This window comes from Vespa velutina, chromosome 1 (genome assembly GCF_912470025.1).
Source record: "Vespa velutina chromosome 1, iVesVel2.1, whole genome shotgun sequence".
NCBI classification, from domain to species: domain Eukaryota; kingdom Metazoa; phylum Arthropoda; class Insecta; order Hymenoptera; family Vespidae; genus Vespa; species Vespa velutina.
The window spans coordinates 8,918,713-8,934,253 of NC_062188.1; the positions used below are offsets into that span (position 1 = coordinate 8,918,713).

The 15,541-nt window shown below is 38.0% G+C and overlaps 1 protein-coding gene across 14 annotated transcripts in view; it reads right to left on the reverse strand.

The window, feature by feature from the left end:
* Window positions 1–129: 129 nt before the first annotated feature.
* The window catches only part of LOC124951653 (mucin-5AC-like), a 244,314-nt gene continuing 228,902 nt past the window's right edge, over window positions 130–15,541 (reverse strand). For 9 of the 14 annotated variants that reach the window (XM_047500446.1, XM_047500412.1, XM_047500436.1 and 6 more), the window contains 11 exons: window positions 14,101–15,192; window positions 13,875–13,993; window positions 13,632–13,792; window positions 13,280–13,551; window positions 11,744–11,984; window positions 9,456–9,596; window positions 6,515–6,709; window positions 5,930–5,992; window positions 5,360–5,628; window positions 3,273–3,490; window positions 130–3,103 (listed from right to left, as the gene is read on the reverse strand). In XM_047500446.1, coding sequence (XP_047356402.1) covers window positions 2,828–3,103; window positions 3,273–3,490; window positions 5,360–5,628; window positions 5,930–5,992; window positions 6,515–6,709; window positions 9,456–9,596; window positions 11,744–11,984; window positions 13,280–13,551; window positions 13,632–13,792; window positions 13,875–13,993; window positions 14,101–15,192 — 3,047 coding nt within the window. In that variant the 3' untranslated portion in view covers window positions 130–2,827. Of the gene's footprint in view, window positions 3,104–3,271; window positions 3,491–4,362; window positions 4,409–5,359; window positions 5,629–5,929; window positions 5,993–6,073; window positions 6,214–6,514; window positions 6,710–6,969; window positions 7,012–9,455; window positions 9,597–11,743; window positions 11,985–13,279; window positions 13,552–13,631; window positions 13,793–13,874; window positions 13,994–14,100; window positions 15,193–15,541 lie in introns of those variants that run through there. The other 5 variants (XM_047500464.1, XM_047500487.1, XM_047500420.1 and 2 more) reach the window with 5 other exon arrangements.

Consider the following 15,541-nt stretch of genomic DNA (forward strand, 5'->3'; position numbering starts at 1 on the left):
GTCGAAATTTGTTTCTAGATATATCGTTGTATATAGTTAAGTATTAATATATATATATATATATATATATATATATATATATATATATATATATATATATTATTATCATAAATGTGCAATGTACATTGCAGGAAATGAAACGTCATGGTCGTCTCTCTTAACTCGAAATTTATGCATATGTGTGTGAGACCAGTAATTATAAATTATTTCATTTCCTTCGAAGATCCATGTTGCTTTGTTCCTAAGAATGAAGAACGTTGATTAACGATGCTGCTTATATCCATTATTTTAATTGAAAAGAAATAATAGACTGCAGCGCGAATAATTTTATAAACTTTTTGATACTGATCACATTCACAACATACTCGGTTTTATGTACTTTCAAATATTGTATATTTGTCTATGGTAACGAATCTTAAAATTTGACTTTTCAGTTTTGCGTTAAGAAGACGATTTATAAATCTAGTAATAATGTTCCTATTCGTTTGAATGATGAAACGTTTTTTAATATCTTTTATGCGATTTTAGATCTTTTTGATCCCATTATTGGAAGCAGATAAGTAAAAATTATTCGCACGCTTATTATTTGTGACAGTTGTAAAAACATCACGTGTGTTGAGTATCACTTCATCATCTCTGTAAGATAAAGTCTTTTTTATAACGGAAATATAAATAAAAAGAGTAAACTTTTATATATACGGTTGTTGGTATTTCGATTACCCTTATTTGCATCGCATCCTGATTTATATTAATTTTTACCATCAAGAACATTTTGATATTTGATAATAGAAAGTACAATCAACCTATATTCATGTAGTTTATAACGAATAAGTATCGCTCGCTATCTCCAAAATAGAATCGTGAATGCATACGCAGATAATTCATCGATAAATACCCTTTATTCAATCGGAGTAACATTTATACTTACTTAAAGCATGTTATTGAACTAATATATCAGTAGAACTTCATCAACGGCAACAATAGTAATCGTAATAATGAAGAGAACGTAACGACAGTAATAATGAGATGATAATCTTAATGACAATGACAAAGAGTTAATAATAATAATAATTATTATAGGTACAATCATAAAATCGTTATATTCTGACAACGCAAAGACGAGGGGTAACCGTAGGTAACAATTTTCATAGGAGGATTTTTTTCTAATTATTTGTTTTTATACTTTTCCATTTCTTTTTACGGTGAGCTAAAAGCAGGTAGACTATGATGATAAAATTATAATATTAACGATAACGAAAAACCAACAAATTTTTGCTCACATATCTATTTTCATTTGTTCTTATCCTCTTTTTAAATATCCTTTAGTTTAAATATATTCTTCCGATGTTTATTCGCATCTTCGATATACTATCGACAAATGGTTAAGAATTCGAACTTTGAAACTTTTTATATTTGTAGCTGATGTCAAAGGAGGGATCGAAGATTTTGTCACCTACCGTTGCTCGTGAATTCTCAATATTTACAGATGCTCTTTGCGTTTTTAGCAATAAAACGAACATGAATGTATAATAACAAAGAAGAACGTGAACAAATTAACCGAACATTAACAATCTATGCCAATATATATGTATATCACCGCGATGGTACACAGTTGATTTTTATGGAGAAAATTCGAATGCGATGCATCCTAAAATTATTGCACGTATGAACGATCTAGTTGGATCAAATCACATTTTAATCTAATGCAATCGATGGCCGATCGGCGTTTTTAGAACCTTGTGTATTTTTGAATCGCTCATATATTTTATAAATTCGATAATACACCTTGTTTAAGATTGACATCCGTCTAATCACGTTGGCTACGTATGGACCATAACAGATCTCACATTCTTCTCAACTTGTCGTTGTTCGTATCTTTCTCGCTTTAGCGATTCTTGAAGAACGTCCTTATAATAACCGTATTACTCTGTAATTATGTACAGCATATGGACATGAATTTTCTCTTTTGCAATTCCTCCTCTCGTAAAGTCGTAGACATTATAAATGTATTTTTTGGTATATTCGTAGTGATATACTATCGACAGTAGCAAGAGTAGTAGTTGCAATAATGACGATTGGAGTAGCACTAGAAATGTTTTTGGTGGTAATAACGATGACTATAATATTAATAATATTAATTAGCAATAAGTTAGTCGCCAATAATAATCATTTATAAGTAGTCTTTGACTTATCTGAAGCAGCGTTAGCGGCATCTTGTATATATTGGCTCCTGTGATAATTTTAATGCTAATTAATTATGTAATAACAGTTATACAATAGTAATATTAATGAGATCTGATATACATCTAAGCTAGTCCCTTTTTTACATGCCTTAAAGAGGTAACCACAACATATTGAATAATATAAATGTTTTTTCTTTCGTGTATTTACAAAGTGCTAAAGTAATTATCATCGATGATTTTAAGAATTACGCGACACTAATTTTCGTATGTACAAAAGATATCGCTGTATGCGAAATTAGACATCCTTAGTCTTTATAATCAATTTGTTTTGACACCTGACATGTTTCATTGAATACGATCGAGATGTTTAATGAAATTGTTTATTATTCTTTCAAATATTCTCGAACGATTTTGAACGAATTTGTTTACCTGACTCGAATCATTATGTGTAAGAGAAAGAATTTTTTGACCCTTTAATTAATTTTAAGATAATTCCCAGGTTGGTCGATAATGCGAAGTTCCTCTTTATAGTGTACACGAATTTTACCTGTAGATGGGTAAAATTGATTGAGCATTATCGTTAATCACTTTATCAAAGACGTTCGAGCGACACTGTACTCGATCGTTGAACTTTAGGGATGGTCTCAGATGGGTGTCGGCAGGACCGTGAAATCTTGTAGAGCAGTTTTCACTGTTTCGTAGATCGGTCGATTGGTTTCGTCGGCACAATAGCCGTCGGCGGTGCACAGAGTTTGCAGTTTTGTCAAATAACTATCAAAATTCTCATGGCCCATTTTCTCTTGTGGTCCACCTGGGGCGTTGGGTATTCGTACGTGTTCCAGCAACGTTATCATGTTATCGCGTAACGACTGATAGTACTCCGTCAGGTTATTGTTTCGTGTAGCTATCGCCGTTGTTTCCTAAAAAGAAAAATGAGATATCTGCATAATTAATGATCGATAATATAGAAAATGATAATGTAGGTGACATGTAAGAAATTCTCGATAATTTAATTAAGATAAAGTTAAAACTTTCTTGTCAACAGAAGGTAAAGTACAAAGATTATCGACCGAGGATACGAACACTAACCTTCTCGCCCTGCTTCAATTGATTCTCCATGGCGGTGATGTCGGAACGCAGGCGCAGTACTTGCGACTCAACTCGAGCGTTCTCCCTTTGGAGTTCTGTGATTTCAGCCTCCAGTGTATAGAGGTCCTCGCCCTGGGCACTCGTGGACCCACCACCGCTCGTGTTACCCTGACCCGCGCCCACCGCACCCCCGTGAGCCGGACCACCGGCGTCCACCCCTATAGTTAGCAAAGACACGGACCGGTTCATCAAACTATCCCTCAAAACAATTACTTTTTACGGTTTCCAGCAGTTTCTTTGCATCTACGAGTATTTCATAAAGTAGAAGTATTTTAATGCTTCTAAATGCGATATTTTAATTAATTGTTAAAAATTAGATTATACAAAGAATCTGACTATTGGAAACAGTAAAATTCAAAGTCTTTGATCATTGTCAATTAAGATCTCATATATATTTCTTGTGGAAGACTTTCTACGTATTCATATAAAAGCACTTCGGCGTTTGCTCAGAGGAAAGTCAATATCGAAATGCACTAAAACTTTACAAACGTGGTATTGTAGCGAATATGTGGGATATGCTGTGAGGACCAATTTGGAGCCGCCAATTAAGCGGCATGGTTATAGGTGTAATGCTTAGGTGCGCAGGTTTCTGTTACGCCGATTACTTATTTCATTGCTATAAACCTAATTTACTGTGATAAGAATCTTTGATCTTTCGAACACACTATCGTAATATACATCAAGTAACAGACGCACTAACCTGACTGAAGTGCTGCAGGAGTGAATGAGTTAGGATAACGAGGTATATTTCATAGGACAGCGTGAGGTGCCATCATACCAGATAGTAGAAGAAATAGGAGATACCGAGTGCTGGTTGTCAATATTTACAATTTTTCATTACAATACAGACCTTCCCTGATAGATAAATTTTATTTTTTTATTTTTATAAAAAAATCCAGATATATATGCTCTTATTACTAATACCAACACTCGGACATCGTCTCGTAAAAGTAAAATTACTGGTGTGTGGATTTTGTATATAACACCGAAAACACATAGAAAACATGTGGCGAGTACGTCAGTTCCTTACCTTCAAAAGTAAACGTTCTCCTCAAAGCTCAATGACAGGAAAGGAGCTGATCGTGATCCCAGAATAAATCAGAATATATTATTTTTCATCATAATGATATACCGCTTACTTTGTTTTTATATTTTTTTCTTGCATATTATATAGGAGAGGTAATAACGCGATACTAATACCGAAAAACAGGTGAGGACAGATGAGTGAAGATAATGTTATTTATTTCGGTTTAGGTATTTTATCGGCTGAATTATTATAAGTTGCTTCTTTCTAACGTCACCATATATAAATTTTGATAGTGAATTCAGGTTTAAACACATCTGAATCATAGTGACGTGAGAAACGAGTTAACGTAATGCAACATCGTACATAAAAACTTTAAAGAAAAGTGAACGAAAAATATGTAAGGAGACAGAAAGACGAAAAAGGAAAAGGAAAGGGTTTACCATCGTTGGTATGACAGCACATCATTGCATGGAGAATAGAGCGTGGCATAGCACAGGACTGAGTATAAGGTCTGATACGCACAAGTTTACAAATAAAAATTTGCAATATCGCATATTTCGATACTTCACTCATCCAGATACGAGTCGTTCCTAATTTATGATAATATGATATTAGTTAATCAATAAGACAACAAACACATTTGGTCCAACAAAATAATTTAAATAAAATAATCTCGCCTGGATGAGAATCATCGAAAGCATGAAAGAGTATGCAAAGTTATTTTGACACTTTCTAATGCCTCTTCTACGCTAATTTCATTTTCCATCACGTATCAAAACGCATATTTCATTTATAATTATGATAACTGCGTGCGAGAAGGCCGAGTCAAATTTGTCTCGAAAAAACCCTCAATTGTTCGCAGTTAAAAATTTCATAAGCTGGATATCATACTCTGCCCACGCGCGGTATATCTTGTCCTCCATTTTTTACTCTTCCATCAATAATTTGACAGGAGGTTTTTCTGGGCATAAAAAGGCAGAAGCAACGGCTAAATCCTCACCGGGGATTCCTTTGCTGTACATGCTGGACATATCCTCGAACTTCGGCTTCTTGACAGCATGTCCGGCTATAGGACAACCAGAGAGAGATCTATGCGTGGAGAAAGAGCCATTTATGTGACCGATACCATCGCAGCCGGGAGTAGGACAATTGACACCTTCAAATTTCATCGCTGTCGTCGCTGCAATTGCTGCTTTGTGTTGTTCGACTGTTCCACCAGACTCCAACACACGCATTTTGTTTCTATTTGCAATCGGACATCCGGACGCACTGCAATGCGTTAAAGTTGTTAATTGGATAAATAAATATCTGAAAATAAAGTTCTTACGTGATATATATTAAATGCGTATGTGATTTATTGTTTCTATCCTTGCTTCTTGGCTGTAATATGCAACATCGAATATATCACCGATAGTGAATATTTTCAATGCATCGATACGAAGCATTTTCTTTAAGAAAATCTCGTCAATTTGATTTTTAACTTCAATTAATCCATATATATTAATTTGAGGTAATCGTGCTGAGGCAGAAATGGGCTACTGTTCTCTTTGCTTATCTTCGTTAGCCTTACCTGCGATGTGACAAGAATTTGCCAGTAGCATGGCCAGATCCGTCGCAACCTGGGATAGGACATCTGTAGTTCAAAATGGTAAGACCACCATTACCAGCACCGTACAACATCCATCCACACAGAGTAAGCGTGAAACGAGCGGAAACCGCCAGTTATTAGTCAGCGTCTTCGCCTTTACTCGGATAGGGAGAGTTAGTACGTGGTTGTACGTGGATGGGTTTCCCCTTTTGGTCTCGTAGCAGATCTTGGTACGTGCAATGCGGTCACGTAGATACCTGCTTTAGCTACGTGTAACGTGCGAACGCGACGAAAACGCAAATTGAGATAGCGATTACTACCGACCCAGCAAATTGCAGAACTTGGAGAAGATCAGAATTTCACGAAACCGAATCTTTAAGATTTACTAGCGAATTCATTTGAAAATATATATGTTTATGAGAGAATAAATTTCAATCTGCCACAGGCATCGAGATCACCTCTATCATCGATTAAATTAAAGCTCACGTTTTACAATATACGGAAGGTGTATAAAAATGAATAGAAAAAAGACAACAGTGCATATAACGATTATTCGAGCCAACTGACCTCAATGGTTCAGAATCCTGTCCATCCCTAGGTTTGCTTTTCGGTTTATTAGCTCGTGGACAACCAGACAAACTTCTGTGAGACGAATAGTTTCCTGTGACGTGTCCAGATCCGTCACATCCTGGCGTGGGGCATTTTAACTCTTGAGAGTGCGCTTGAATTTGAGAACGATCGGCTCGCGGACAACCAGAGAGGCTAAAAGTTTAAGATAGGCCAGGTCAAGTTAAAACTGTTCAGTATTTACCATGATGACTACGCGCTGCTCTATTCGGTGAAATAAGTACATATCTCTCTGAAATAATATCGTAATTATTAAACGCTAAATAAACATATTGCAACGCCGTAATCTTCATGGTTTTGTTCACGAACGTACACCTCAAGAACATCCAAGGTCTCCAGCAATACATCGCATGCAATTCACGCGACGTTGCCACGAGGTTTGCGAGAATACTTACATCGAATTTTCAATGCAGGATCCGTCATTGGTTTTGTGTGATCTAAAAGGATAGACCTCGATGAGTTCCAAGTGCTCCATTTTGGTGAATATCCATTACCGATGGAACATATTAAATCGTACTAAACAAAGGTAATACTGAGGAAAATCGCCTCACCGAGATCACCCAATTAGATTTCTTATTTGCTATGTTATTATAAAAAGATAACTTTTCGCGCGAGTAAAACTTGGACGACTTGCCTTGCATCCGGTTCAAACGAAAAAAATTTGAGAGCGATATATTGTGCTTTTATTTATTTTCTCGATAATCACATGCGTATTCGTACAAGGATATGCAGGTCTTACATTGTCCTCGGAAGCCTGATGTATCTTTAATTGCATATTTGAAACGGGCAATCAACGAAGATCGATTTAAGTAGCATGCAAATGGCAACGCCGTGTTCCAATTGGATCACTCATGAGGTGTCGCTCGTAAGGTCGATCGCGTTTCAGGTTCATGTCAACACAAGGTCAGCCTTACTCTAAGAACACTGAAAGGGAGAGCAGGAAGCACACTCACACCTGACCCCAGTGAAACTCGTCAATTGCCAATTATTTAAATTTCTGCATGAATTAGAATTGCTCTGCAAAAAGTATTTTCGATAGTCATTCAATTCTTTTTTCTCCGTCACGGTTCTGCTCTGACATGGTCATTGACAACAGTTCGCTACAAAGCTGCCCACCTGAGGCTGGCGAAAGTTGATCAATATGGCGGATTTTTGGTGATCGAGTATACCAGTCCGAAAAACTTACGCTACTGTAACAAGATTTACGCCGATGAAAGCCTCGTAAATGGACAAGTCTTCTCCCGCACAATTATGAAAGCACTTTTCATCATGATTTTGTCATCCCTTTTCGTAGGGGTCGGGTCGAAATGGGAGGAAATGAAAAAGTTCATTCAACACGAAACTTATCTACACACTTTGATATAACGTATTGTATTACAAAACCAATATATATTTACGCATGTAAAAAAGACATAAATGGAGTAAAAGAGAAAGGGTGACAGACAGAGTCATCTTATGAGAAAAACATAAGGTTATATCATACTCATGTAAAAGCTAGTATCAGCAGTTATATCGAGTATACAAAATGGCTCAACTAGGAAGGAGGGTTTTCTAGAAGTATGTTCGATGACGCAAAAACACCTAAGAAGCCACTACGAATCACCGACACGCAATGGTACAAAACCCCCATATAAAGTATTCTATACATATATATACATTGACGTATATATATGATGTTTACAATAAATTGGACAATTAGTGTAGACGCTTTGATTTTATACATATGTATAAAGATATATGGTACGTTCGCCAGGAATTTGTAATCCAAGATGAAAATGAAAATAAATGATCAAACGGATGAGAATCATCTAGCGAGAACAATTCCTGTGTTTCTTGATTACTCTTAATTGTTAATCAATAACAATTTATGAATTTTTACGAGAAAACTATTATTGGTTAGATTAGAGTAAAAGGATTCAGTGATGTGTACATATGTAGTATACTTGTGTGTAGCGTGCGTTCGTGCGTGCTGCATCGCTGTTTTCATATACAAAATATATACCAAATACGATGTCAACATTTAAATATTTCAGTTATTTATGATTTTATGGATAAAATGTACAGGACAAAGTTTTACATTATTTTAAGGTACACATTTGACGATGAAAAGAATTTTTTCTCAAGGTTATTTTTTTACAAGATCTCAAGATCGTCAGCATTTTTTTTTTCAAAGAAGAGCTGTAATATTTAACATAAATTGATTCTGTATATGCCATACTGAATAAAAGAGTATTAGAGTATAATGTCGAAAAATAATTAATTCTCGATGTATTTTGGAAAAATGTTTGGAAATTCTTATACAACTGTAACAAACTATTTTTTTGATTGAAGTTAGAAAAAACAGTAAAAAAGGTGAAAGATTGAAGGTGAACTACATACTCACGATCATATTTTTTTCGCAAGTGCACTTGCACATGCATTATTGCAGTTGCCAAAAAAAGTATAATCACTCATTTTTTCCTGTAATAGTTCTTTTTAACCTTAACCAAAAAAGATATGATTTGTTACAGTTACATGAATCATCAGATATTTTTTAAAAATATCTCGCGAACTAATAATTTATGATGTTGTACCCTAATATTGTTCTATTCAGAAAAATATAAAGAATCAATTAATACAAAAAAATCGTAAAGTTCTATTTAAAAAAATACCAATGATCTTGAGATCTCATAAAAATGTAACTTGGAAAAGTAACTTGGAAAAAACTTCTTTCCGCTATCAGATAATCTGTCCCTTGAAATAATATAACTTCGTATATTTTCTACAGAAAACTATAAATAATGAAGATATTTAGATGTTCTTATTTAAATATTGCATTTGGTATATGTATATAATCTGAACGTCGATGTCAATGTCAATGTCAATGTCAATGCTGCCTTGCCTTCTGTGGGTAGCGTAGTTCCCCGAGACATGACCCATGCCATCACAGGACGACGTGGGGCACTGTATCAGCTCCTTGCCGTCGCGGCCACGAGGGGCGGGCCGAGGTGCAAAATTCAACGTGTGCCTCCTTATATTCATACTGCACGGAACAAGATGAACAATAAAACAATCTCTCCGCGATTGCTCGTCTCACTTATGTGCCTGCCATCCGAGCTACGAAGAAATCGCGTGTTGTAACTCGCTAAACCATAACTAGCGTTGAACGCGTGTAATAGTTTATTTTCAACAATAACCGTAGATAATCTAACCGGACAACTTCGGTCGACGCAAGTTACCCGAAAAATATTTTTCTTATGAAACGGTAGTTTACACATTACATCGTGTGCGAGCAAATCTCTAACTGAACACGCTATCATTCGAGATAAAGAAAGAGAGAGAGAGAGAGAGAGAGAGAGAGAAAGAGAGAGAGAGAAAGAGAGAGAGAGAGAGAGAGAAGAGAAGAGAAGAGAGAGAAGAGAAAAGGAGTAGGTGTAGAGAGAGAGAGAGAAGAGAAGAGAAGAGAGAGAAGAGAAAAGGAGTAGATGTAGAGAGAGAGAGAGGGAGAAGAGAAAAGGAGTAGATGTAGAGAGAGAGGGAGAAGAGAAAAGGAGTAGGTGTAGAGAGAGAGAGAGAGAGAGAGAGAGAGAGAGAAGAGAAAAGGAGTAGGTGTAGAGAGAAAGAGAGCGAGATACAATAGCGAGAAGTTTTATTGCGTTCTGCAACTTTTCTCGGAAAGGGGACTGCCTGCTACTATTGCTGCTTCTACCGATGCTCCTCTTCGCATTTGCGATCACAAGCAACGATATATGAAACAGCCGAGAAAAATGCTCCCCTTCTTTTCACGGAGAAAGAGAAGGAATACGCATAGGAGGAGGAGAAAAGAGGGATGAAAGGAGAACACGTGGATCGGAATCGATGAAAGCAGACGATTCATTCCTACTTCGCTCGTCTCCTCCTGGTCTCGTAGATGGGCGAACTCACCGTGGGCTATGAGATGCCCTGAAAACCTCGATGACCCTTGAGTGGCCACGATATTGCTGGGAAACCGAGCCAGCGGACGCGGACTTGAGTGCAATTCACTGGTTCGCCCCCGGCTTTGCCCTATCTGCCATCCTGTTTCCTGGTCTTCGTCTCTAACCGCTTTCCTCTACCTTTGCCGTATATCTAACTACATACGTTGTTAAATTCCTGACTCCAAGGAACCTATTTTTATAGAATCCTCTCTGGAATTTAATCCGTGCCCATTGCTCGGTGAGATCGAAACAAATAGGTATTTAACCTAATGAAAGTAATTTCTTTTGGATTGAAATCAGAACCATTTTCTTATTAGCAAAATGCAAGATATTTGATAAGTATAGTCGTGAAGTTTAGTATAAATATGTCATGAATATGTGAATGTAGTGAAAATTATGACTCAGTGTCGATACGTCAAATTTTGTATAAGTAAAGTGTATGAAAAGGACGAATCCAGTTGTAGCTAAGACATTGTTCCGAGCTTTAACTCTAACGGGACAGCGGCTATAGCCCTATAATCCAGTGCGGTAGCAACTACCTCGCCTTCCCTTTCAACCTTATCCTCCCCTGGCAGCTCACCACCTCTACCTATACTTTGGCTTGTCCTCTCTACTATGCTTCTCTTCTCTTCTCTTTCTCCTCCACTTCTCTGTCTCTCTCTCTCTCTCTCTTTCTCTCTCTTTCTCTCTCTTTCTCTCTCTGTCTTTGTCTCTCTCTATCTCTCTTTCTCTCTACCTCTTATATGCCTCGAATCGCGCCTTCTATGCCATACCACCAAGCTTTACGTCAATTAGAATAAGGTTGGCACTTTCGGTACGAAGAGTAATTACTTTAATTAACAAAATGGAGGTAGGTATGCGTAGCCTCTCCCCTTGCACCGTCCGTCGATGTTAGCCGTCGCCTTTCCGCCTTTTCGAGCTTCGGGCGCGAATATATCGCGAGAGAGATTCGCGCGACCCTTTCCGCAAGGCAAGTACCAAATATATAGATCTTCTCGTGCGAAATTGTCCTATGAGTGTTGCTTTTCTATTTATCTTATAAGAATATTTTATTATATATTTGTCACGTCTCTATTGTTATTATTATTGGACGTATGTTCGACTTGAAATAGAACTTAATTCATTACAAATGATGAGCAGACTCTTACAACTACCGAAAAGTAAAGTACAATTCCTTTAATGGATGAATTTTGGAGAATCGTAGGTAAATGTGATCGTATTGTATATTTCTTACCTGTCATCTTTACCAGATGGTTTATCGAGAGGTCCGACGGTATGTTGTGGCGGCGGCATACTGTAACACGGTGCTGGGGTATAACCTGCTGGAATTTGGTATCCGGAAGTTACTGGACCTGCAGGATAAGTTCCACCACAATTGTAACCAGCGGTGGGGTAGGGAGTATAAGTGTTTCCAGGATATTCTGGCTGTACACCAGCCATACCGTAACCTGGATGTGGGCTCATAGGTCCATATCCTATGAACAAAATATCATATCAAATATGATTAATACAATGATTAAAATTCAAATATTGTATGCATTCTGCTTTATAGAAGAACAGAAAAACGTAGACAAGGCTTTATTCAAATGAACTTAATTTTACTACACAGTCTGAATTTAATAAAAAAAATTACTTTTTACTTCACTGGAATACGCATCTAATGCTTAGAACGTTATATAGAACACGACGGACTAAAGAAAGATAAAAAAACGAAAAGGATAAAGGTGTGTCGCGCGAGCAACGAGTTGCTTGATTAACCGTTGTATAATCTACACGTTTATTTACTGGCAAGAATTCATTTCGTTGTGAGAGAAAAAACGTGAAGTGCAAATAGCCGACGGATGGAAGGACGGTGTGCGCGACGTTGCAGGAACACGTTGATGGCGAACGAACATGGTAGTGTGCGCTCGAATGTTTCAATTTCAATAACTACTCCCCAGCGTCTGAGTCCGGACAATATTGGCCGCACCGGACTTTTGCCAGCTTCGTGTACGCGAAATATTGATAATTAACAATGGCCGTGTACCGTCACGGTGGGTGGTTCGATATGGAAGGGTGTACTGTGAACGTCCAGAATGAAAGAGAGTGAGCGAGTGTCTATGTACGTGTGTACGGGAGAGAGGAAGAGAGAAAGAGAGAGAGAGAGAGAGAGCGAGAGAAAGAGAGAGAAAGAAAAAGCGTGAGAGAAAATGGGAGAAAGAGAGAGAAAGAAAGAGCGTGAGAGAAAATGGGAGAAAGAGATGGGGAATATGAGAGATAAAGAGCAAAAGAGACAGAGGGGACGCGTAGGTGGTTTGGAATGCCAAGGCACGAAGAGACCGAGGAAAATGAGAGTTGGGCCATAGGTGCCTATTATGGCAGTCGTGTACTGTTCTGGCGAATTTTTATTCGACGGTTGTAACCACGTATCTCTCTCTCACCCTCCTACGTTTCTCATGCTTCTCGAAACCCCGAGGGCGTCGCACTCTTTGTTCTCTTCCGCGCGTTTCATCCACGAACTTTCTCTTTGCCACCCTTACTATTATCGGTAGATATAACACACATCGACGTAACGACAAGCTAACATTTCATGTTATGGTACCTTGTTATAATCGACTATCTTTCATCACTGTGAACTTTTTATATACGAAAGTGATAACTTGACTTCTTTAAACATCAACCCGAAGAAGGATATCAGTAGGTAGTATGCAATTAAGAGTTATAATTTATTTTATAATTTATTAGTGTTCCAGCTATGATAGAGATAATGCAATAAACGACAATAACTCACCAGTAGGATCTCGGTAAGCGTCCATATAGTGGGAACCTCCACTGTCGGGAGTGCTTTCACGACTATATGCAGCAACGTGCACACCGGGTGGTGGGAATCCTGGGACAGGCCTGATTCCTGGACCCCCACTGAAGTTGACTGGTTCGTTCGCCGTAGAGAAATCCACAGGTTCGGTTTGTTCCTCGATTGGTCGTGGTGCCGGAAAGCCTGGACCTACTGGAACCGCTACGGCTTCTCCATGACCCGTGGAGTATTGAGGACTTGGTGCACCACTAGAAAAATAAAATACATCGGATCATTTACATTTTTATAAAAATAAATAATATTTCAATTTCTTTGATTAAATAATTACCTATGGAGTCTATTCACGCTAAGGTCCAATGTTTGGCCTTGAGGACTAGGGACTTGAGGACTGGCAGTCAAGTGAGGACTCGCAGCAGCTTGCGGGCTACCTCCGACAGTTTGACCTCCTCCATATTGCGGACTGAGGCTGCTCGATCCATAAGGAGGAGCCTGGAAATAATTTTAACAAGTCGTATAAATATTCTTTCACAAATTTATTTTATATTTCAAATATTGCAAAATTTTGATTAACCTGTGGACTGGTCGAAGTAACACTTGACGTGGATAGATCCATCACTGAACCACCTGGAGAAGTTGGCGGACCACCCGGCTTTTGCATTTGTTGAACTTGTGCTACTGTCACGCATTTTACTAACATACAAATAATTAAAATGATAGTGAATAATTTTTGATATTGTAAGAAGAAAATTTGGTATAGTAAGAAAAAATAAATGTTTTTATAAATAAATAATACTTACCATCCTCTGTTTTCATCATGCCTGCTGCCGTAGCTGCAGCCATAACCATTTGATGTTGTTGTGCGGCGGCTGCAGCTTCCTGATGATAAACGCGTTCCTGTTCCTCAGGCGTCATGCCGGTCTGCCCCAAATAATACATATTCGATCTTGAATGCAGCTGCTGTTGTTGTTGCTGTTGTTGTTGTTGTTGCTGCTGTTGCTGTTGTTGTTGTTGCTGCTGCTGTTGAGCTTGAATTGGGGCACAAGTTTGTGCATCATATCTTTCGTATGCTGACGTAGTACCTGGATCGTACGGTCGATGATTAGCAGCGTTGGCTATTGCATTTTCGTAACCTCTCGCAGCGGCGATCTCATTCGAATAAGTAACTACAGGTCGTGCGATATTGGTTGCTCCTGGATGTATATATGCTCTTGCATGTTCGGCAGATCTGTGATGATAAAGTTCTTCACTAGTAGTGGCAGCTGCTGCTGCGGCAGCAGCAGCGGCCATCATTGCTGAAGACTCGTATGGTGATCTTTGTGACATTTGATGGCTCATTCTCGTATCTTCGACCATTGGCATGGGATAAGCGACGGTCGGTTGCATTGGCAAAACATGATGTGTTGGATGTTGATTAGGATGATGTATACTTCCTCCTATAGTACCCCTTGAGCCCATTGCATCCATTGATGACAATGAAGAGGAATTTGAGTCTTGATTCATATAAGAGTCATATGTAGGTCGAACTGTTGGTGGTGGAGGAGGTGGTGGCGAATTCACACGGCATGATACAGTATCTTCCGTTTTAGGTACCAACAGGTCCGATGTATTTTGACCTCTACTTGGTAAAGGATTGCAGCAACTACTACTGGCAGTCATGTTCTCGGTCTTAGGAACTATCTTGCTTGGGCGAGAAGGTGGACTTTCCTCTGACGTTTTCGGAGGCTTCACATTTATCCCTGTGCTTTTCGTCGAAGCATAATAGTCGTAAGTCAAGGAACTTATCACTGGCTTTGTATCTTGACCCGCAGACGAGTACTGCGAATAGGACTTGCTGTCCATTGATGGTGGCAGTAGATTTGTGCTGATATATTCTGGAGGTATTCCTGACACTATTGTAAAAAAATGAATCATTTGATATATCGTGTCTTAACGAAAAACTCTATAGGAAATAATACTAGGCAGAAATTCAAAAATCGAAATTCGAAGATTGAAAGAAGTTCTTCAATACTACATCGGAATTGCTCTTTCTCTCTCTCTCTCTCTTTTTCTATCTATCTATCTATCTAAATATTATATGACTTTTAAACAATATTTGTCAAATATATATAACAAAGAATGAACTCGAGATAATTATCGAATTTTTTTTCATAAAACGCAAGATCGAAAATTGGATGCGTGTCCTGTAACAACCCACACTCTGTCTACCCCTAACATTTAATCCTTATCTCACAGTAGGGC